At 44.0% G+C, this 25,625-nt stretch overlaps 1 protein-coding gene across 1 annotated transcript in view; it reads left to right on the top strand.

Moving 5' to 3' along the window:
* Positions 1–25,625, top strand: part of MYO15A (myosin XVA) — a 1,426,381-nt gene that overhangs the window by 1,339,138 nt on the left and 61,618 nt on the right. The window contains exons 61-62 of the mRNA XM_078662701.1: positions 18,587–18,720; positions 24,402–24,535. Of these exons, the coding sequence (XP_078518827.1) occupies positions 18,587–18,720; positions 24,402–24,535 (268 nt within the window). The remainder of the gene's footprint in view (positions 1–18,586; positions 18,721–24,401; positions 24,536–25,625) is intronic.

Raw genomic sequence — 25,625 nt, 5'->3', positions numbered from 1 at the left:
ATGTGTTCTGTTTTGGTTTAATATATGGTTTACGTCTATCTCTTCATCCGTATCAGAGCTATTGCTAAACATTGTTGGCTTTGGAATAGACGGTTTATTTAAATCTTTGATTTTGGCTAGGCCAAGACAGGTGGTTTGTTGAACAGTGTCATTTAAAAATATCATTTGTTCTGGGATCATGCAGGCTCTAAACAAAGCTTCTAAACCCTGTACTTGCCATTCTTTTGTACCCCAAACACTTTTCAAATCAACATTTTTGTCCCAATAATCAAATCCAAAAGTATTCATTTCTTCGAAGAATGAATCTGAATATATCAACTTTGTGTTGGTTATCATGGTTTTCATCCCTGTCTTGTTTGACAATTTAAAATAGAATGTTTCAGCATTACTTGTGTTAAAACCTGAAAAATATGAATATTTGTCGTAAACGGTTCTTGAGCTCCCTTTTGGAGGTGTTGCACAATGTTCCCATTGATTATAATTTAAAACATTTCTAGGTTGTGCAGATTTGTGTAAAAAATGGTTACCATAGTGGTTATAGCAATACATACTATCATAATTTGTAGAACCTTGCAAATAATCATGTTTTGTAAATTTAGCAGACATTACTAAGTCAGACATCATGTTATTAATGCTTTCGAAGTCCCAATCATCAGCAAATGAGTTTGGTTTTGCAAAGTCACTCAAGGAGATCTTGATTTGGTGTGGATATTTCAGGATCTCGACCGGACCATAAATTTCATAGTCAGTGTTGTCCCAGGCTACCCCACCAGGTATAGGATTGGCTGTGAAGTTGGCTGAAGAAAGTTCTCTTTTCTCAACGTGTGAAGATGTGTGTGGTTTGAGGACCAAGTTGATGTTCTGACTTGCTGTGTCCATTTTAGCATATTTTCCCTCAATGAAGCGTCCCAAAGTTAATACCATGATGAGCCAAAGTATGAGGATAAATGCACCAAAACCCACCCAAAATTCAATCCATGGAGAAATCAGATATGTTTCTTTCAGTTGGTTCAAAAGTTCCTTAGCTTTGTCTTTAAAGGATTTTGATGATGGCTGTGTCTTTGATTCACTGAGGCTTTCAGAGGAATCATCGAAGTTGATGAAGTAGCCGGATGCAGTTCTGTCAATTGTTCCAATTGCTTCAGGATTTTTGTTGCTTGCATTTTCACTTGGTACTTCATTATAGATTGGTGTGTCTCTGCTAAATGTTTTTATTTGGGTTTTCAGAGGTCTGGGTTCTATTGCATTGTTGCATAGTCCTTGTTGTTCTTCTGTAGGCGTTTCGAATGTGATGAGCCTCTTTGTTAGGACCTCTGTACTGGTAGCAAACCTTGGTGTTCTGCTACTTATTGGGAGTCCACTTGGCCTACTGTTTGTTATCGGCCACATGTTGTGGTTTTACCAGGTCGATGGATACAACTCGGTTCTCCTTTTTACCAGCAAGTGGCGGTAGTACAGCTGATCTTGTCCCGTTGACAGACAAGACAGGAACTGCTTTTCTGTAAGAAGGCCCAAATTCCTTCTTTACCGCGATCTTCTCCCTGACTAGATCCCCGACTTTTGGAATCCAGACAGGTCTTGCTGGGACAGGTGGTGATTCTTCAGTGGTTGTTGGCTGTTGTTTCAACTGTATGTTGCTCAGGTCTTTTCTTGTTTTGTTTAAGTCCTGCAAAATAGCCAAACGGTCTTTGACATCAAAGCTTTTTTCTTTAACCACTGAAGTCTGACTGTCGAGGTCAGAGATAATCATTCTAGTTCCAAATAATAATTCGTACGGACTGAATCCCTTCAGAGAATTTCTTGGCAAGTTATTTAGACTACGTTGGACACTTATTAGATGTTTGACCCACCCAGCTCCCGAACCTAATTTCCTTTCCGCTATAGATTGCTTTATGCCTTGGTTTTTTCTTTACACCATCCCGTACCCTCAGGAAGGAAGTGAGAAGATTCCCGCTGGACTGTGCTCATTCGGCCATTTTTCCCCCCAGGCTTGTGGGCTTGAGTGAAAACAATGGTCGAACGTAGCATGCTCTTAGCGTATATGCCATTTAGACTCGCAAATCTTTGTATAACAGTCCGGACGTCAGCCGAGTGCTGGTGATCTACATTATAAGTGGAAACTAGCCTGTATATGTTAATCGCAAGCCCTGCTTTTTATTGGTCATATTATCTGCCTTGATACGACGAGGTATTAAACTGTTTCTCTCCCCACTGCGATCTCTGTTGCAGTTTGGGCAGTTTTTTACAAACATGGTGTAGTGCAGGCTCATGCCTGGCCACCAGTACCGTGATTGTAATTCTTCCAGAGAATCTTTCAGTTTGAGGTGTCTGAGACCCTCGCCCATATGTGCGTCTGCGATTAACAAGCTTCTCCTGTCCATGTTTGGAATCACTCTATCCCCCACTCCAGGGATTCGAGCAAAAGGGACGGAGTTTGCATCGATTATGTATGTATAATTGAGTGGATAGTTGATCGGTAACGCTGAGCAGTCGCCTTTTGATGACGTTTTCACCGCCAGCACTGTTTCACCGTCAATGTATTTTAATGTACGCTTTTTTCGATCTACGGGAGCCGATTTAGTGGCTGCCGCTGTGGCTGTTTCAGCCAATGAATTCCCTACAACGTGAACGCCATCACGCTGATGACTCAGTGAGTGTGTCACGTGAGTCCTTGGTAGTTCTTTTTGTAAAAGAGCTATTTGTTCCCAGAGCAATTCCTGCTTTATTGGTGCATCTGTGTCATCTTTGTAACCGTTCTGAATCCATGTCTGCAAATCCTTGTTATATGATTTGACGCAGTAATATGAATCTGACACTATAAGTGTCGGGAATTCGCGATCCGCATTATCTAGCGCCATTTTCAATGCTATTATTTCAGTTTGTTGTTCTGAATTAGTTTCAACTGAGTGTGTTTTTGTTAATAGAGGTCTTAGTTTACCTCCGCGCCACACTTCTTTTGTAATCTCACATGTGGGGTTGTATGCTTGTTCTCCCCAAACGGAGGGTTGAGCATGTCCGTCTGTATAGATTACACAGGCGTAATGTCGTAGAGGCAGAATGTCGATTGGCAGAGGATACGTCTTTTCATATTTTAGATTTTTTAATTCTTCTAGTTCTTTAGAAAATTGTCAACCAGGCTATACTTGATAATTCATATCCTACGTATAAGACCGTTAAATGGGCAATTCTGGATTTTTTAAAGTTGAATTTGTAACCCTCTGCTGCGAACCCAAGTATTATGGTGTTCACTCTTTTCAAGTGAGTATCCAAGTCATCGTCTGTTAAGTAAATGTCATCGACATAAGATAATGCTTCATCATCATATAGATGTAGTAATTCTGTTACTCTCGCTGAGAATACCCCCGGGCTGTTCTTGTACCCCTGGGCTAACCGACAGAATTGCTTTTGAGTGCCATTTACTGAGAATGCAGTTAAATATCTGCTCTCTGGTGCTATGTTTTGACAAAATAATCCATTGGAGATGTCCAAGGTTGTTTTGTATTTTTTGCGCACTATGTTATTCATTAGTGCAGTACTGTGTGAGTTTTGCACTGCAAAGGTTTTGCAACATGTGTTAAGGTGTCGGTAATCCAAAACTAGACAATATGAATTGTCTGGTTTGGAGACCGGAAACAAAGGATTGTTCATTTGTGAGGTGCAAGTTTCAATCACCCCCTGGTATTCTAGCTGATCTAGTATTTCATTTACCTGTTTTTTAGCTTCTTGCTTAATTGGGTACTGCCTTTGTGCAGTAGGTTGTGATTTTAACTGGATTTTGTGAGGAGGAGAATCCTCATCCCATCCTACATGATTTTTATATAAAGCAGGTGCTAAGGCCACTGCCCACTTTCTAGCAAGTGTGTATTTTTTATGAATCGGGATTTGATTCGAGAAGGCAGGCATAATTACTTCTTCGCCATGAGGGCACTCCCTGACAAACTCTGGTGGCCAGTCTTTTTCAGCTAGAAGGATATCATAGCCCTTGGAGAGGTTATCCCAAAATAGTCCCCTTATTTTCCTAGTCTTATCTCCCTCTATACGTAATGTTATCTCGTATATCTTGTGGGGTTTGCTAACTCTGGTGTCTGCAGTTTCCACTTGAAGATATTCATTCGTGTCCACTGTCTCCAGATGATTCATAAGGACTTTGCGAGCTATGCTCACTTCTGCTGCGCTGTCTAGCATTGTCTGAGCCCACTCTCCGTTTTTCAGTTGTGTCCTCAGTATTCTCGGCATTGTTAACTACCTTGATACTGGCTACCTTCTTTTTTGGAAATTGTAATTTCTTTTTTTGTTGAGCAGGTTCCTTGTCTTTGGACTTGGCGTGCTCTTCTCTTTGTTCTGATCGTCCTCTTCTTTCCGATTTCTGCGAGGAAGTCTGAAAAGATTGAGAGGGACGTGTATCAATGTCTTGATATCTATCAGGTTTTTTAATATTATCCCTATTTCTAAGGTTATATCTTTTCCCAGAGGGGTCACTCTGGGGTGACCTGTGTCTCTGGTTTGGAGATTTCTCCCTTCGCCTAGGAGACCTTCCTCGGGACTGGAATTTCTTTTCTTTTGGATTGGATTGTTTGTTTCCATCCCAGTTCTTTTTTGGTGAATTATTATTAAAAAATATTTTTTCTGGATTTTCAGTCAGTTGCGGTTTTACTGGTATTCCACCTAAACTATCTCTACCTAGTTCTTCATAGGATTTCTCTATGATTCTGGCAATTTCAGCTGGTTGGTCTGCTATATCTGTCTCTTTTAACCTCTGGCGGATCGCCACGTTTGCTGCTTCACCTTTTATATTGGCTAATAATATAGCAGAGACCTGCTTGAAGTCTTTCAGTAATTTCATACCAAGAGTTAAAGCTGGTTCTGGACCGTATTCATCTTGAATTTGTTTTAGCACATCTGGTATTACCCAAATGGATGGAACACCGTGCGTTTTTGTGTAGATTGAAGCAAAGACTGTACCCCAAGTGTCACAGTCCTCTATGTGTGGTGCGATTCCCATTGGGAGACATATAGTCAGAATCCTGTGTTTTTCTAATGGGGTGGTGTCAGGAAACACCGCCTCTATTTGGGTGATTTTCTGTGCCAACCAGAATGGTATTTGTTCCCGTTTAGCCGGCACTTTACCTAGGCAGGATTGGATGTTCTGTGGTGTGATTTTATTTGTGTTCCCCTGGTGAGGGGTCAGCTGTGGAAGTTTAATCGCTGGCTGAATTGTTGAAGTCCGCATTACATACTGGACTAATTGTCTATGAATCTTTAGTAATTGTTTTAGCTGTATTAACAGCTCTCCAGTAGACATTCCTTCGATGTCTGGGTGTGGTGTGTATCCGGCTAAGACCGGCCACGTTGCTCCTGGTCTTCCTAAAGGACCGAGCCTTGTAATGTGATTGTTATGTATTAGGGCGCCATCAAATAAGAGCAAATGCTCTTGGAATTTGAGTGGTACTTCCACCTCCTCGAAAGGAGTGTAAATGTCGGGTGGAACCTCTATTTTGTAATAGTGGAAGTACTTTGTTACAGCATTTGCTGCTGGAAAATGTATCCATGTATAGTATACCTCTGTCTGCCGATATTCGTGTGCCTCAATTACGAATATGACTGTGCCACCTCTAGGTGTCAGTCCATTTTCTATAAGTTTTAAGGTTATAGATTTCCTTTTGGCAACCGGGATGAGTATTATATCCCCGTCCGCATCTAGTGCTGCAGTATCAGCTGCTACTATTTCAGCTGCTAATCTAACTGCCTCTCTTTCTTCATCACTGTCTCCCATTTTACCGACAGGATGGTATTATGTTTGTTTGCAGATCAGGTTTCTTATGGAACAAAGATTAGATGCACAATATTTTGGAACAGTGTATCCTTCAACGTTGACTATACCAAGAACCTTACATAGGAGTTCCCTCCTGCGAGGTTTTGGAGGATATTACCTTTCACCCACTCCAGACGTCTTTGAAGTATTTGGGAAAAGGGGTCTGAGTGAGAAAGCACGACTGAGTTACTCTAAATGTCTTACGTTAGTTTTATCGCCCTTTCCAAACGCGTTGGGCGCCATGTAGTGTAGTTCCTATCTTCCCAATAGGCTCTGCGCATTGGAATAATACCTACAGCAGTAAAGGCCTAGGCCAGACGTTAACTAGGTCTACTACTGTCGATACTAGACTTAAGTTTTGGGTTTGCCAGCGTAGCTCAGAGTTCGCTAGAAACTTTCTCGAATGTTCAGGAAAGAATTAACTCCCCTGATTAGACAAGAAGGGATTTAGTTTCTGACAACCATAGAACATGACAACTTTGCTCTCCCCTAATCAAGAGTGTATCTCCAGAGTCGTGTGAGCACAAGGCAATTATTTTACTCAGTCAGTACGTGCATTCTTAGTCTCATCAGATTGTAGAGAAAAGGAAGAGACGGGCGTGTTCAATAAAAAGGTGTTATTTATTGATCAGTCTCTTTTCTCGTACAAGAGAAATGGATCGATATTATTGCAATACTTATAGTTAAGTAAAGTGCATACATTAAAAGCAATAGTATAAAATAATACTGTAAAAACATTGATATGGTTTCTGAGCCATATGATGTTTAAAATGATTAAAATATATTTACATACACATATACATTTGTCTAAACGTACTCAACTGGTGTTTCTAAATACGCCTACCCCGTGTACCTGACCTAAGTCTAATGCGTGGGCGGGAATAGAAAGTTACAGTTTAAGTTAAGTTTGTTTTTGCCAAGTGAATAACTAAAGAATTCTCTGTGAGGGGTTATTCAGTTCTGTACCTGGAAGTTAGGATGAATGAGGAATGGTATCTCTTTCTCTGGTCTCGATATTCCAGGCTGCCTGCGAGGGCTGCCCGAAAACGCCGGTGCTGGGTCTCTCGGTAGGAGATAGCAGCGCGTCTCTCAGCGCGTCAGGAAGGCGGGGCTGCTGCCAGCGGGGTCTGCTCTGCTTCTGAGCTTCGGCAAGTATGGCTGCTCCGTCTCGTCACCACGCGTGTGTTTGCATAGGGCAAGATCGGCAATATTTATACCTTAAAGGTGCCGAGATTGACGTAAGGATGGACATAGATACGTCAATAAAGATGTCATACGACTTGCTCGTTAGCACATTCTTTTACTGAAGTTCTCTGTGAAATCAAAACAATGGCCGCACGGACTTTCCAGGTTGTCATAGGTTTGATTTGTTATGAGAACGTCGTATGCCTTATCAGGGGCTGGAGGAATGTCTCTTGTCTAATTAGATCTCAAGCGTTATGACCTAATCAGATAACACGTTCCTGTGCCGTAGTGTGACTGCGTCAGATAACGGTATCTGCATCATGGGGGCTTTTCTTGCCTCATGGGCTGACTGTTAGTTAACTTGATAGTTAGTTTAACCAGAATAGGGTCAGGAATAGGGGGATCGATTCAGAACCTATAGGAATACATGACAATGCTGATAGCTGTGCTGCTGCCTCCTCCACTGGGTGCTGCTGGAATGTTCTGGTATATGACGTAGCGCGGGGAGGATGCGGATGGATGATTAGATGGATTGCTCGATCCCCTCCTGCTTAGCTTGCTAGTGGGAGTTGGGCACCTCTACGCCCCCACGTATGGGAGCTCCCCACATTTTATTTGGTGCAAAGTTCCGGGTTTGGGCACTGAGGGGTTGGGGATGGCTTTGGCAGGTTGGGGGTGCTGAAGTGGGCGGGGGGTGGGGATCTGGTTGCCAGGGATTTCAGTTCTGGGGAGGGAGTTTGACTCATGGGGGTACTTGCATGGAGGATCTGTTTGGTGATGCTGGGGGCTGCCTCGGGTGGGACATGGGAATGGACGCAATTGTCAATGTTTACTGGCCAGAAAGTACATTTGAGACCAGATGGATAAATATATGTATTAACTATCATTCTTTCTAGGGGGGGAACGCTGAATTGGATAACGTGGAATGTGCGGGGTCTTAACAGACCACAAAAGACTAGGCAGATGCTTGCGTATTTGAATAGGCATGCAGTGCAGGTGGCCTTCCTGCAGGAGACGCATCTCAGCGGGCAGGCGACTGGCGCGGTTGCTTGCGTTGGGCGGGTACCAGAGTGGCCACCTCATACTCCTCCTATGCACGAGGTGTCATGATTCTCATTAAAAAAGATGTCCCCTTTGTGAGTTTGCATGAAGAGATTGATCAGGAAGGTCGCTATATCATTTTGCATGGAAACCTGTGTGGTACGCTAGTCACGATGGTTAATGTATATGGGCCCAACATCGACGATCCGGATTTTTTTGTCACGTTGTGGAATAGGGTCTGTCAGCTGCCTCCCTCGGCGATTATTTGCGGGGGGGATCTAAATGTGACGCTGGATCAAGGGTTGGATAAAAAGGAAACGCGCCAATCATCCATGAAGCGTGCATGCGGAGCTGTCAGGGATGGGATGGAGGTGCTGGGGCTGGTGGATATGTGGCGACTGGGACATCCGGGAGTGAGGGAGGGCACTTGCTATACTTCCGCTCATGACACCTGGTCGAGATTGGATTACTGGCTGGTGACGAAGGATGTGAGTGGATGGGTGGCGAGAACTGCGCATTTGGCTCGTACATTATCCGATCATGCCCCTGTGCTGATGGAAGTTCAGCTCCCGACGCATGCGCACGTACCGTTTGCATGACGGTTGCCTCCTGGTGTTTTGAAAGACCAGGTCCTGCGAGAGAGTTTGCGTGAAGCGATTGAAATGTTTTTCGATAAGAATGTTGGATCGGTGTCTAGTGCGGGCGTAATTTGGGAGGCGTTTAAGGTGACAATGCGGGGCACATGTATCGGTATGCAGGCCGGGGTACTTAAATCGCTCAGGGACTCTATGGAGCGACTGGAGCATGAGTTGTTATGTCTGGAGCGACAATGTGAGCAGCAGCCCTCTGATCGTCTACTGGCCGACGTGCGCGTGAAGGTTTCTGAGTACAATGACCTAGCAGATCAGGAAGTTCAATATCTATCCAAGCGATCTAAAGCTCGGTACTATGGAGAGGGTGGCAGGCCTGGGCGGGGACTGGCGGATAGGCTAAGGGACCCCTGGGCTAAACATTGCGCAGTGCAGGAGATCAGGGAGGGCGATAGGACTGTGACTGATGCGGAGGGTATCTTGGACTGTTTCACTCGGTACTATACTAACATGTATGCACATAAAGACACGGCAGACGAAGGGGAAATCGCCGACTATCTAGAGGACGTCGCGCTAGTCTGGCTCTCGAAGGGACAGCAGGACTTTCTGATGCGTCACGTCACGGAAGGTGAATTGAGGGTTGCGATTGCGGCTCTGCCCAGCGGCAAGGCTGCCGGTACGGATGGCCTGCCGCCAGAATTCTATAAGGAGTATGTGGATTTATTGTTGCCACATCTGGCGATGGTGCTGGAAGAAGCCTTTGAAAGTGGGCAACTACCTCCGACGTTGAGGGAGGCTCTGCTGGTGGTCCTCCCGAAGCCAGGTAAACCTTTGGACTGCTGTGAGTCATACCGGCCGTTGTTGTTAATGAACACAGATGTTAAGATCATTGCCAAGGTGTTAGCCACGCGATTGCAATTATTATTGCCGGTAATGGTGTTGCCGGACCAATCTGGATTTGTTCCGGCGCGCTCCACCGCGCATAACCTTAGAGCACTTTTCGCTGTCCTACACCTACTCAAACCTGACTTAGCTGCGGTGGCGGTCCTATTGGACGCCGCCAAAGCATTCGACTCTGTGGCCTGGAGATACATGATGGCCATACTGCATCGCATGGGGGTGCCGTTCTTTTTCACGTCGCTGATAGCTCTGTTGTACACTAATCCTGTGGCTCGGGTGCGAGTGAACGGGCGTGTGTCGGAACCGTTCGCAATACAGAGGGGCACGAGACAGGGGTGCCCACTTTCGCCTTTATTGTTTGCCATAATTTTGGAACCACTAGCCTGTATTTTGCGACAGCGGCACGTGTCCTCGGCTCTTTGTTTCCGTCTCCGCTCCCTGGCGGTGTCCATGTACGCGGATGACATGGTGCTCTACATTCGAGAGCCAGACAGATACCTAGATGGGGTGCTCAGGGAATATGTGCGGTTTGAACGTTTCTCCGGCCTGTCGATAAATTGGGGGAAGTCCGTAGTGCTGCCACTGACAGATATTACGCGTCCATTTCTGTTAGAATTTCCTTTGGAATGGGCTGAGGAACCTGTCCGCTATCTGGGCATATGGATACATAGAGACGCCCAAGAAATAATCCGGGCTAACTACGGTGTGGCCATTTCCAAATTAGAAGACCAAGTAGCGTGCTGGATTCGGTTGCCACTTTCGTTCGCGGACCGCGTGGCTTTGATCAAAATGGTGGTGCTCCCCAAATTTTTATATTATTTCGTCAATATTCCGCTCCGCTTGACATCTAGTTTTTTCACAACGTTGCAGTCCCTGCTCATTACCTTGGCTTGGGGAGGGAAGAAACCGCGAGTGAAATGGGAAACCCTGACCAAGCCCTATGAGAGGGGCGGCTTTGCGGTGCCTGACATGAAGCTCTACTATCTATGTGCGCAGGCGCATTTTGCCTCGTACTGCATCTCGGCGCCGCCATATACACCGCACGTGGCGATCGAGGCGGCGGCAGCGCATCCATTGCCATTAAAAGCGATGATTGTAAACTCACACTCTGTATATGAAAGGGGTGAGGTGGACACGGTGCAGAGCACGGTGAGAGCGTGGCGGGAGTTGGGTCGGCGCACCAGTTCCTTGCCACTCTATGCGCCGGCCATGCCACTGCTCCATCATGAGCATATCTCAGTCTCGTGTGAGATAGGGGCTCTCCACCTACTACAGGATGCTGGCATAACTACAATGGGGGATGTCTTCCGGCAGGCCGCTTTCTGGATTTACCGTCAATCTTGGAGCGAACAAACAATGGCACCATGGCTACCTTCGTGTATGTCCGGTTGAGAGCTGCAGTGCGCGATCATTATCCGACCTTTCCGTTGGAACCGTCCGCGCTGGCTGCGCTGCAGTTCACGTATACTGCTACTTGTAGAGTCAAAATGGTTTCGAGGTTGTACAAACTTTCACAAGATGAGGAGTGTGGTATGGATGTGGCTGCGAAAGCTAGGTGGGATGCGTGTTTGCTGGAGCCGCTCCTGGAGGATGAATGGGTGGAGTGCTGTGCTATGACTGGGAAATTTGCTGTCAATGGGAATTTTAGGCTCTTGCATTATAAATTCTTGCAACAATGGTATTATTCACCGGAACAACTCTTTAAATTTGGCCTGCCTGACTCATCTATGTGTGTGCGCTGCGGGGCTGCTGTGGCTGACTTTCTCCATCTGGCTTGGACGTGCCCGCGTGTGTCTAGGTTCTGGATAGCAGTGACTGAAGCATTGTCTGCTATGACCTCGGTGTCCATTGAGGCGACACCACGTGTATGTTTGCTGGGAATGGTGTCTGGAGTTCCTTTGGGCGTGAGGCGGTTGGTGGCACTGGCGCTACAGCTGGCCAAGCGCGGAGTGGCGACCTGCTGGGGGGGGGAGACGGGCACCGGAAGTAAAGACTTGGTTGAAGGACATGGCATATTGTCGAGATCAATTGACATGCTATTATGAGGAACTACCAGCGGCTCCCGCCCCCGCGACATATGGGGACCATATACCACTTATATGCTGGCGCAACTGTCTGACGATGACTAGCTCTGCCCGTATCTCTGTGTGAGAGTTGTTGTAAGGGGGGATGCCTGGTAGGAGATGGTGTGCTACAGGCCATTCCTGTTCTTTTGACTGCTGCTCTGTGCTGATGCCTCTGGACCTGCGCTGGTCGCCTGGCCGGTGTCCTGCCACTGATTGCGTAGCTTCTGCCTGTGGTTGACCCTTCCAACTTATTGTACTTCCTCGGTTCCCTTACTGTCTGGCTTGGCTATCACCCTGCTGTGACTCTCTCCTGTGGAGGGCGGCCCCCACGCATTGTGTCTGTTATCCCATGCGATGTTTGCACAATTGCTGTACTACACCAGGGGGGGAGGGTTGGGGGGGGGGGTTATTGTTGTTTTTATTGTTTCTTAAAGAAAAAGAAAAAATGAGACCTCAGATGGATTCCTAAATGCTCCCCATATTCGGCTCCGAGCTTTGTGCTGCTAGATGCTGTTTGGTACGCGACCGGGCCTTTGGCTGTCGGTATTCTGGCTGTGTACTATGACCCATATGTGCTTCAGAATTCAACGTTTGCGGCCGCCCCGCTGGGTTATAGGCCAGAAGCTGTGTAACTGTAATTCAGATAATAAAGGTCTTTCAAAAAAAAACGAGATCAAACTGCACTGCAAATGTGCATTTAGTTAAAAAATATAGGGGCCAGATTCATCTTATCATTCACGAGTATGGGAAGGAGTACTTACTCTTTTAAGTACCCTAACACGCCCTTGTGAATCGTCCCCGGAACGCCCTATTCCCTATTAGTAAAGGTCAATAGAAGCCACGCTCATTTCTATTTATAATAACTGTATATGAGTGTTTCCCAAATTTTTCCAGTTTTCTTCACATTTTATATGTTTTGGGGCTAAGCGACACAGGCATACAAGAGTATGTAAAAGAGTACTACAGGAGTACTACTGCAGAATGCCTTTGTGGATGGAGCTCCTTTGTTTGGGACGTTTAGATAAGTACGGTATTTTAAATAGTTAGTGTGTCTGTCCTACTCAAACACATTTCTTTTCGGACTCCCTGCTGCGTTGCCTGGGGATGAGCCCCCCCCACACATCTCTTCTGCCCTTTTTTGGACCAGTGTTGGCATTGATGTAACAGGTGAATTGACCATAAGGCTTGCTCCATAGGTGTGGTTCTCCTAACATACTGGGAGACTCCCAAAAGCCTGCTAAGGTGATTGTATGGATGTATGACGTTACAACGCATACTTTTACAACGCCTACCTTTACAACGCGGTTTTTACCACGCATACCATTACAACGTATAGCGCTTTGGGGTGCTGGATAGTGAATAGTTTAATTTACTATTCCAACTCCAGTCCCCGTGGATAGTAGGGAAGGTTGTTGGATAGTAAATTAACCTATTCCCTATCCTAGAGCGCCCCCCAGCGCAATGCATTGTAATGGTATGCGTTGTAAAAGTTGCGTTGTAATGGTAGGTCGTTGTAAAAGTTTCGTTGTAAAGGTTGCATACCGATTGTATATGTGGCCACTGACAGGGTACCTTCTCTTACAGGCAATTTACAGCCACTCCCATGGAAAATGCCCCATTTGAGAACGTTACTTGCAAATTGTCCACTGTATGTGCCACTTTTATGAAAAAATTCTGCCGCTAGGGCAGAGAACGCAGAATGTCACAGTTATTCTTCCGCTACCAGAAGAAAATTTGTTACAATGGCAGGTGATTTTTTAGTCAATGAAGATCACAAATAGGTCCCTATGTTGCCATGGCAATGTCAACTCAGACACACACTCTACTTTCAGAGATAATTTCTTCATAAATTAATGTTTTCAATGGAGTCCCGAATGGGACGCGCTTGAGACAGCAGTAAGGTGTTACTCAAGACACTTTCAGTAACTGATACCACTATAGCTGGAGAGCCTGGGAAAGGGCTCCTAGAACTGTTAACTGTTTACTTGCACTGTGCCAGCACGATATTAATTGTTTAGAATACTTGGTCACCTTCGTTTGTTTTTAAAACAGATTCACATGTTTTTAAACAAAATATTTTAGCCAATAGTCACTTTAATATTGTACTCACTTGCTCATCGCCGCTTCTTAGTGTCACTCAGGGATGCTTCCTCGGTCCACCGCGGATTGTTCCGTTCGAGTGGAGGGAGCGTACCACACCCTGGAAGTGACGCGTAGCTCTCAGGTCATCAGTTCAGCCGCCTAGAACTACAAAAACTGATGTCCAGGCCGACGCCAGCGGATGCGATTGAGACAGCAGTAAGGTGTTCCTCAAGACACTTTCAGTATGCTGATACGACTATAGCTGGACCGCCTGGAAAAGGGCTCCTAGCACTGTTAACTGTTTCCTTGCACTGCACCAGCACGATATTAATTGCTTAGAATACTTGGTCACCTTCGTTTGTTTTTAAAATAGATTCACATGTTTTTAAACAAAATGTTTTAGCCAATAGTCACTGTAATATTGTACTCCCTTGCTCATCGACGCTTCTTAGTGTCCCTCAGAGGGGTGCCTCCCCGGTCCACCGCGGATTGTTCAGTTCGAGTGGAGGGAGTGTACATCACCCCGTAAGTGACGCGTGGCTCACAGGTCGGCAGTTCAGCTGCCTGGAACTACAAAAACGGATGTCCAAGCCGACGCGCAGCGGATGCGCACAGCTGGCGAGCCAAAGGCTCGCCTAAGGCAATCCCATCTGCGCCCCTCCGCGCCTGGTCGTCGCCAGGAGCCAGAAACCCTGCCGGTTTTCATAGGAATCAGGTAACTAGCCCTGGAACCCCCCTCTATTATACTAGACAGGAACTGCTAAATATAAGAGTACCATTGCCTGCCTGCCTTGAAAGTAACTGAACCTTGTGTTAACATCTTCCCAGCAGAAATGGAGGGCCCCCTTGCATGCAGAACATGCAGATACCAGCGCATAATGATCAGACAATCCAGTAATAATGATAAGAATGCGAACTCAGGCATTATAGATTCACATGGCTCCCAAACGCAAATAAACCTCCAGAAACAAGTAGAGAAAAGAGCTAACTGGGACTGCTTTTTAGCAATCGTTCGCTCACTCCCCAAGCATGCCATCAACATATGGGATATGTTCTCCTCTTCTCTTCCCCACATTGGGTTCTTAACAGAAACATGGATCAAACCACCCTCCTCCCCTGCAATTGCACTAGCACTACCCGATGGCTATCATATCCAAAAACTGGATCGACCATGTAGGACCGGGGGAGGGGTAGCCATCATCTACAAAGACCAGAAAAAAATTGTTGTATTAGATCAACACATGAGTGATCAAATTGAAATCCTAGTGTTCAGAATTGACTTGCATGCACAGCTCAGCTGGAAAGGAGCCCTAATATACCGCCCCCAGGACCCCTCCATGATTCCATTACACTACTTATGGACCTGATCTCCCCTCATGTGATCTCAACCAATAGATTTTTGCTTCTGGGAGATCTAAACGTGCATAGTGAGAACCTTGGTGATCCCGAAGCCACTGCTCTCCTGACAGAGCTATCCACACTTGAACTAACCAAAATTAATAATGCGCCCACACATGTAGCAAGACACACTCTAGATATAGTCCTCTCTAATTCACCTCACAACATTATCTTCTAAACAACCTGCCCCCTGACATGGTCAGATCACTTCAAAATTGAATTCTGCCTAGTAGGCTCCAGAGAGCCCAAGACTCAGAAAGCGCAAACAACCAGAAGCTACAGAGAGTGGCATAAACTTACACCCACTCTCTTCAAAGACACCTTCACACCTCCCCTTAATTCAGCTTCCCACACAGTAAAAAAACGCTTAACAGATTTTCATAACAACATAAAGTCCACACTAGACACTTGGATACCCCTGAAAAGGTCCCTAGCGATCCCCAAACGCCCCCAGACTCCGTGGTACACCACAGACCTCCGGGCAGAAAAGAGACAGTGTAAGAAACTAGAGCGATAATGCGACAAACCCATGACCCCCTTGACAAAGAAGGCTTCAATTCTGCCCAGACAAAATACCACAGAAATGTGAAATCCGCCCGTAAGAAACGTATCACCAACTAACTTGAATAGGCAGATAACACCCCCAAAGCCCTATTTCAGATTTTCAACACTTTCATCAATCCTAAAGCCAGCAACACAGAAGAAGCACCAACTCAGATTCTATGTGACAGTATAGCAGGATACCTCACACAAAAAATTGATAACATATATAACAAAATAACCGCAACCCCCTGATTTTGTTCAAACCCCAGTCTCGAACCCCCCCCCCCCATCACATTCAGCGTTAACAAACTAAAGCAATTCCCTTTGCTCACTACCAAGGACATGGAATCCCTGCTGAAAAGGACTAAGTCTGGATCCCCTACTGACCTCATCCCAGCCAAAATCTCCAGATTACTGGCCACTCAACTTGCTGCCCCCATCAGCGCCATTCTAAACAGCTCCTTAAAGGAAGGCAAGCTCCCTAAAGAGTGAAAAGCTGCACAGATCCTGCCCATCAGGAAAAATACCAAATTGCCCCCTGACGTTATTACCAACTACCGTCCCATCTCACTGCTCCCTCTCCAAAGCAAAGTACTTGAGAAACACATCAACACACACTTGTCCTCATTCATTGAATCCTCCGACAGCCTCAACCACTCACAGTTTGGCTTTCACCCTAAAGATTGCACGGAATCGGCTCTGGTAACAGTAACAGACAACATCCGAATGCTTGCGAACGGAAGCCGAGCAGTGATTCTCATACTGCTCGACCTGTCCGCAACATTCAATACCATCTCACACCAGATCCTGCTGGAAAGACTAAGAGCCATAGGCATTCAGGACAACGCACTAAAATGGCTGACTGATTTTCTGAAGGATAGAACCCAAACAATCAACCTTGGTCCTTTTAAATCTCAGACCACCACGGTTTCCAATGGAGTACCTGAAGGCTCATGCTTGAGCCCCATCTTATTTAACATTTACGTCACCCCACTCGCGTCACTTCTGAGAAACCTGGGGTTCATACCAATATCCTACGCTGACACCACACAACTACTCCTCTCCTTCAACAAAAGCTCCACAAACATCGAGGCCACCTTCTCGGAGGGCATGAAAACCATCACTGAATGGATGAGCAACAACTTACTTCAGTTGAATGCAGAAAAGACTGAAATTATGTTATTCAAAGATGCAGTAACTAGATGGTCACCCAACTGGTGGCCGGCTGAACTGGGCCCAGCCCCGTCCCCTAAACAAGTGGTTAAGCCTAGGGTCCAACTTGAACACAAACTTAGCCTCGAAGAGCATGCTACTGCAACTACTAGGGCCTGCTTCCATGCATTAAGACTGCTTCGCAGAGTCTTCCCCGTTCTCCCATCTTCCTCACGGAAAGCCCTGGTACAAGCACTGGTCCTGAGACGCCTGGACTACTGTAATGCCCTGCTGATTTCAGCCAAAGAAACCTCCCTGTACAAACTACAAGTAGTCCAGAACACGGCTGCCCGCTTGGTGACCAGTGCCCCTCCCAGAACAGCCTCACTCCCCCTACTCCGCAAACTACACTGGTTGCCCATACGCAAAAGAATCAAATTCAAGTTTTGCTGTATGGTGTTTAAGGCCTTAAATAAAATGGGACCCAGATACCTGTCAGACAAGTTGGTCAGATACACTCCACCCCAAACCCTCCGGTCAGGGTCCCAAGATCTCCTAGTCATACCCACATAAAATATACCAGATTAGGAGGCTAATCTTCACGTACCTAGCACCCCAACTCTGGAATCAATTACCCAGGGACATCCGTCTCCGTACCAACTACCTGTCATTCAGAAAAATGCTAAAAACTTCACTGTTCTGATCCACCTTTTCTGACCGTTACCAAAGGCTGTCACAGCGTGGAGATACCCTGACTGGGGTGATTCATGTGCTCTATAAATGATATTAATAAATAAATAAGTAAATAAATAAATGCAGATAGGTATGTAGGCTGTGATTTAAATGTTGACGGATGGCCTGCCGTTCCGCCATGGGGACGGAGTAAATTACTCCGTCCCCATGATGGAGGAACCACCCCCTCCATAAAATTTATAAAAGACGGCCAAGCAGGCTGTCATTTAAAAAGCATTGGCTGGAACCGCCGTCACTGTGGTTTCTGTTAATGCATCTCACTGTTTGGTGCAGGGCTGAATTACCTTGATGCAACCTTGCACCAAACTATTTTATTCTTTTATTTTGAAAAAGAAAATCCCAAAATAGGATTTTCATTTTGAAAATAAAAAAACGAATGCTACATGATGGAGGGGAGCTTTGGTTTTACGGTCCCTCACCTCCAGGGTTTGTCTGGGGGTGATGGACAGAAAAAAAATGGCTGTATGTCCTCCTATCCCGATTGGAAGGGCAGACATTTAGCCATTTCTCAGATGGCTCTTACTCCGTCTGGCCGCTGTACAGGTTTGGCTATGCCAGTGACGGAGCTTCATGTTAGCAGTATACTAGTATACTCCATCACCATTGTGGTGGAGTATACATGCCGCCAACATTTAAAAAGGGCCCTAAGTTACAACCAATACCCTTTGGAAAAGGTGTTAGCGTAAAAGACAGGATCTGGCTAATTTCTGCCTGTTCATATTTTTACTAAGTGCACTTTTCCAAAATAACACTTTGAGCGGTAATCAAAGCCTTAGGCTTCAGGGCTGCCTATGGCATGTTAACACCACATTACATGTGGAAATGCAAATGTCATCTTTGTACTCCTTTTCAACACTCTTCTTTGAGGGTGCATCCTAACTCTGCTAATGCAATCTGTTCAGAAAAGAACCCTACTCCCAGCTTCCATATCATTGCAGCCCACGATGTTTACAGTGGTTCTTTCTTTCTATGGGGGAGGGGGGTTCAACACAATCACCCAAATATTTCCAAACATTTTTCCTAACAAAAAGCCAAACTCATTGTTCTTTTTTCTTCTCCCTCAGCCGTGAAGTTCAAGATTATGTGCCTGGGCAATTTTACAAGATGCTAAAGCCCCAGCCCTGGCTCAACATGGTGATGCAAGATATGCAACAAATTCAAGCTCTAAGTCCGCACCAGGCCAGGGCACAGTTCTTAGGTGAGATTATCGATCAACAGCTTGAATTTTGGTTGAACAGTGCTCTTACTAACTCGGTTTTAATGACCTAAATTACATTGGTATAATCCCCCACATTAGAACATTAAATTAGAACATTTTTGTAAAATATCGTGAACTTTGTAAACTTTGTAAATCCCATGTGCAAAAGTAGCAAATAAAACAAATCTCAGTAAATAACTCTGGTTATAAAAACTGACTGCTCTTTCAAAAATGGACAATTGGGAGATATGCACAAGGACACGTGCCTGTGATTATGAAGTACTGGTTGCAGAAAAGATGCATTGTCAGACTCTCAAAGACTTGGAGGGCCACCATGAAATTTCAAGCGATGCAAGTGTATGTGGCCATTTCACAAAGTTTAGCTCCCGAAAAACCATGGAGCTACCAAAGATGGACTAAGGAACATGTATGTATGTGGTATTCGTATAGCGCAAACCCAGTAGATAGGCAGCAGAGCACTGTAATAGGTGAAAGTCAGATATTTAGTAAATGAGAGCTAGTTGGGTATTGCGAGGGGAACTGGATTATTACTTCCCCAGGATTTGGTGTTCTTTAAAGACTTGTATCATCTGCTGTTTCCTAAAATGGAGCAGTGTTGGCGCAGTGCTGATCAATGCAGTAGTGTTGTTTTATGATCCTCATTGCATAGATGGAGAAGGCTGTTGCCTTCTTTTGCCTTTGTTTGCACTACTTCATAACCATACTTTTGGTGTCCGGACTGTGGGTGAGTCGAGAGCCACCAGAGCAGTGGATGGAAGCTATTTTGTCCTATTTCTTCAGGCTGTTGCTTCTAGGATGCCCTTAAGGGTTCTAATGCACAGTCTGGTAGACCACAGAGCTGGGTGTTGCCATCATGCCAATGTGATGGTACAAGGGTTTGAACTGCAGTTCTGAAGTTGATGTCTAGAAGGAAATGTTTAACTTTACCAGGAACAGCTGATACCAGGCCATCTTGTTTTTTTTGTGATTTGTTCCTTGAGGGAGAGGTTGATATCAAGGGTTGATCTAAGTGACTTGGCATTAAGTGAAAGTTGTAGGTTGAATTCATCCACACTTGTGTTGTTAACATAGGTTTGGACCAGTTGTTTTAATTGGTGAATAGTAGGAATTCTGTCATGGTACGTTTGAGTTTCTGGTAGATACTGTATATCCAGGTCTGGGTGAGGTGGAGGCAGTGTTTGAGTGGTTGAATGTCTGAGTGGAAAAGACTTTCAAGTAGAGTTGTGTGCCTACAGCATTTTGGTGAATTTGTGATGCTGTTATTCAATGTGTAGAGTAATAAGGGACTCAATGTAGTGGTTTGATGGGGATGGGGACAAGAGTGAACGCCGTGGGATTTCTCAGGTGAAAGGGATCTACTGGGACCTGGAAATGTCCATGTGAACGGACTGTTACCAGTTGGTTAGGTAGGAGGAAAACAAGTGGAGTTGTTAAAGAATCTCATTGCAGACATCAGGGTGTGGATAAGGATGAGCCGATTGATGGCGTTAAAGAGGGCCAAGCGTTCCAGCAATATCAGCAGGCTCTGTTCTCTTCGTCGGTGGTCTAGGGTTCATTCGGCCATGGCGAAGGCCAAGAATAAATCCTGGGCAATTAGTGCTCGTGTTGGACATCTGCCAGGCCACCCATTCAGCTTCAGTCCATACCTTCACTATGCACTCCTGTCTTGGTTCTCAGTGGATCACTAACATAATATCGATTACACAAATAAAGAACTACCAAAATATCGAGGAAAAAATTAAGGGGCCCATTACGATGTCGGGCGGATTGCCTCCGCCAGGCTGGCGGTAGCCACCGCCGGCCTGGCGGAGGCAATCCGCCCACCATCCATTCTCAAATTCCCCCCGCCATATTAGTATGGCGGGGGGGACCGCGGCGGACGGAAAGACCGTCCGCCGCTTTTCCGCCCTGGTCGCCTTGCGGTCGGGGCGGAAAAGGAGTAATGTGGTGGCGGTGGCTCATAGACATCGTCACCCATATTACAATGGGCCAAATCGGATGCCTTTCCGTGGCGGCGATGACGCCACGGAAAGGCATGCGGTCTTCACTCTGGGGGCCCCCTGTGGGCCCCCAGAGTGAAGGAGGGGTTGGGGTGCACACGGGGTACCTGTGGTACCCCCCAGCATTTGCATAAACAAAGCGGCAGGCACCACGCGGTGCCTGCCGCTTTGTTAATGCAAATGCGTGCATTCATTTTTAACATTGTGGCGGGCGGTGCAGTGAGCACCGCCCGCCACAATGTTAAAAATGGGGGATGCACCCGCCACTGTGGCGGGCGCATCCTAATTCAGACTTCGGAACCCCCGCCCTTAAGGCGGGTGGTCCCGTCTTCCGCAAGGGTGGCGGGCGGGCAAAGCCCGCCCGCCATCCTAATGGGGCCCATAGAATGCAAAAATATCGAATTCCTATCTCCAAACAGGTAAGTACAAAAATATCGAATCAAAAATATCATTGTAAAAAATATAGTTAGTCAAAATATCGATTTTTGTATGTCTTAAAAGTAATTGAAAATTAATGAAATAATAAATATAATTAACTTAAACATATTTAAAAAACGTAAATAACCATAACATTAATAAATAATTAATGTAAATAAAAAAAATAAACATACAATTTTATTTTTTAATACATATATATATATATATATATATGAACGTAATATTAATAAAAAATATACAATATTTTTACCGTAGGATAGCGGGAGGGTAAAATTTACTATTACCACTCCAGTGAGTGCAACAGTAGAGAAAGCGTTGGATAGCGTAGGGGTAAAAATTACTATTCCCACTCCAGTGAGTGCAACAGTAGGGAAAGTGTTGGATAGCGGGCGGGTAAAAATTACTATTCCCACTCCAGAGAGTGCAACAGTAAGAAAAGCGTTGGATAACGTAGGGTAAAAATTACTATTCCAACTCCAGGGAGTGCAACAGTAGGGAAAGCGTTGGATAGCGCGAGGGTAAAAATTACCATTCCCACTCCAGAGAGTGCAACAGTAGGGAAAGCGTTGGATAGCGTAGGGGTAAAAATGACTATTCCCACTCCAGAGAGTGCAACGGTAGGAAAAGAGTTGGATAGTGGGAGGGTAAAAATTACTATTCCCACTCCAGTGAGTGCAACAGTAGTGAAAGCGTTGGATAGGGGGAGGGTAAGAATTACTATTCCCACTCCAAGGAATACAACAGTAGGGAAAGCGTTGGATAGCATAGGGGTAAAAATTACTATACCCACTCCAGTGAGTGCAACAGTAGAGAAAGTGTTGGATAGCGGGAGGGGAAAAATTACTATTCCCACTCCAGAGAGTGCAACAGTAGGGAAAGCGTTGGATAGCGTAGGGGTAAAATTACTATTCCCACTCCATTGAGTGCAACAGTAGGGAAAGCATTGGATAGCGTAGGGGTAAAAATTACTATTCCCACTCCAGTGAGTGCAACAGTAGGGAAAGCGTTGGATAGCATAGGGGTAAAAATTACTATTCCCACTCCAGTGAGTGCAACAGTAGGGAAAGCGTTGGATAGCGGGAGGGTAAAAATTACTATTCCCACTCCAGAGAGTGCAACAGTAGGGAAAGTGTTGGATAGCGTAGGGGTAAGAATTACTATTCCCACTCCAGTGAGTTTAACAGTAGGGAAGTAATGATTTAATATATTATTAAAAATAAATTAAATATCAATACCAATAAAACAATAATTACAATCAATTACGAATTTAATATTATGTAATAATTAGTTAATTAGAAATACAAATAAATATTAGTTATTCAAAATCAATTACCTATTCATAATTAATTAACAACTAATTCATTTTCAATAACAAAAACGAATTATCAATAAAAAATTAATACCAATTTATAATTAATTAACAGTAAATTAATAATCAATACACAAAAAGTATTTTTAATATGTAATTAATTACAATTACATTACTTCCCAGCCTATTCCCCTATAAACCCACAACCTGCTACGGAAAATAAATTAATAAAATTAACATAATTAACAAATAATCAATTAATAAAAATGAATTACCAATTAATAACAATTAATTACCAATTAAAAATGTATTAACAATAAATAAAAAATCAATAGCAATAAATAATTTAAAAATATGTACTTAATTACAAATAAATTACTTCCCACCCTATTCCCCTATAAACCCACAACCCGCTACGGAAAATAAATTAATACAATTAACATAATTATCAATTAATCAAATAATAAAAATGAATTACCAATTAATAAAAATTAATTACCAATTAAAAATTATTTAACAATAATTCAAAATGAATACCAATAAATAAATAAAAATATTTGATTAATTACAATTAGATTACTTCCCACCCTATTCCCCTATAAACCCACAACCCGCTACAGAACTAAAAAGCAAAATTACATTAAAATAATTAATAATTGCTAAAAATGTATATTTAATTTAATATAATTAAATTACTTCCCACCCTATTCCCCTATAAACCCACAACCCGCTACAGAATTAAATTACGCTAAAATTAAATAACTTAAAATTCATTACTTTAAAAAAATTAAACATACATTGCAAAAATAATATACACTTTTCACACATACACTAACATACAAAACACTTAAAAAAATTCGAAGACATAAAAAATTCAATATATTTTAATGCCTATATTATATACTTCGATATTTTGACTTCTATATTTTGGCAATCGATATTCCTTACCTTCAGTTCGATATTTTTAACCACTATATTGTGTCCATTCGATATTTTGTCCATTCTATATTTTTAATTCGATATTATGTCCATTCTATGTTTACTTCGATATTATGTCTTAATACCATTCTCAGGCTATCAGGCAGGGGAATATTTCCTGTTCCGTCCTGCAGAACTTCCTATTGTGAAACTCACAACCCAAACGCATCACCTTGGTCACATTGCTGTGGTATTGATCCAAAGCCTGAGGCATCTGAGGTTGAAGGTATCAATCAAAAGAGCAAGTTACTTACCTTTGATAATATTCTTTCTGGTAGATACTCCATCGAATCACCATTCTCCCAACCCCTACCCCCACTATCCGTTCTGTGGAGTGGATTTGTTTGGTCATAATATTCCAGTTTAGGTTGAGCACACTCTCACTAAGTTTGTCAGTCGCCAGATGGCCTCACGTGCTAACGCACTCAAGCAGTTGCATTAAACATTTCCCATGCCAGTGTAGCACAAAGGAGATTCAAAAGGTGAGAAATATGCGGTTAGAATATCTACCAGAAACAAACTAACCGAAGGTAAGTAACTTGTTCGATACGGGAAAGAACAGATTCAAATTTAGTGTTTACCGTGCTTTACTAGTTTTGTACTGTTTTCTTTTTCCATGCTACCCTAGTTGTCTTCTGGATATAGTTGAGTGCAAGCAGTACAACACCATTGCTTTTTTAATACAAGTTCTTTACAGATTGATATGCAAAAGCCGGCACTCAACATGGAATCCTGTGGGCGGACTTTAATCTCTTAGTCTTTGGAACATAAATCAGAAACATAAAGTTATATATAATAAGATACTTGTTCAAGAAAGTAACTATATTGAGCCCACTTTTATTAAGATTAATGCTGCTAATCCTCCAAGAAAGGTTTGCTTTTCATTGATCTCCTGAAGTAGTCTGCAGTAACTGACCCATTACTTTGTGTTGCAGGGCTGCTGAATGCTTACCCAATGTTCGGTTCGTCTTTCTTCTACATCCAGAGCTGCAGCAACAACACCATAGTGTCTCCGTGTATCCTGGCTGTAAACCAGAATGGGCTCAACTTCCTGAACAAGGAAACCCATGTATGTGTCCAATACTTGGTAGTGATAAAATGTCCACACATTCCTGCATACTTAAATGTTTGTGATCCTACTGTTTACCTCGCTTTAGAAACATCGCATAATCGTGGTGTGAGAGCATCTCATGGTTCAAAATCCAAGCGATGTAAAGAAAAGCCACGAAGACAGTATCATTTTAAGTTATCTTGTCTTTTTAATGTCACATTGTGTTGAACTTTCTTGCATTGCTTTGTGATGGTACATCGAGGGGGAGTGTCCGTCCTGGCAGTGCTCCAGGTTAAGTATCAGTAGACAAGCAGACACAAGACATCTAAGAATACATAGTCAAAAAGAGTTCTACACAGTGATGGTATCAAATGGGTTGCAGCCTTATTAATTTAACTTACAATCTATGCAAGCAAATCCACTCAGCTTCACGTTCTACTATGATAACTGCGACCTTCCATTAATATCAAAGCAAGATTAATGAGGACCCTTGCCCTAGCCTTGCTGAGTCCTTCTACAACCTACCTACCCACACACCAGAATAGTGCCCACACTACCCCAATCTCTTGTTGGCCAGAATCTCCCTTCTCCATTATGGTATTATGCAACCCACAGCCAGAAATGTTAGCACAACTAGGTGCTGTTTGAGAGTATGTTTATGTTGTGTTCTTTCTTCCATTTCATTCTGTTGCATTGCATTGTTTTCCTATTTGCTGTCACATCACAGTATTTACTAAATGATGTGCCTCTGCGCTCTGGAGGCTAGGTTTCCTGTTTTTGTAACGAGCACAGGTAAATTGTTTCCTCTTTCCTCTTTCCTCTTTCTCAACATACACTCTTCCTTAATATTCATAAACATGTAGTAAAATAGCAAGCTTATCTGATGCAACTTTTTACATGTACTTGTAGTGGCTATTGAATACTCTTCAACTCAGATTGTCCTATTTCCTTCTCTTCCGCCATATGGGATGGTTTTCCGAGACTCCCATGCCCAGCCGTGCTCTCCTACATCCGTTTGCACATATACACCGTCCCATGGGTATTTTTGTGGCAGTAATTGCTGTTAGTTTGTTTTTTCATTCATTGCTTCTGTTTCTATGGTTCTCAG

This window comes from Lissotriton helveticus, chromosome 10, assembly GCF_964261635.1.
Source record: "Lissotriton helveticus chromosome 10, aLisHel1.1, whole genome shotgun sequence".
In the NCBI taxonomy this organism is placed as follows: Eukaryota; Metazoa; Chordata; class Amphibia; order Caudata; family Salamandridae; genus Lissotriton; species Lissotriton helveticus.
The sequence above is the reverse complement of the archived record's forward strand: the minus strand, read 5'-3'. Positions and strand labels throughout refer to the sequence as shown.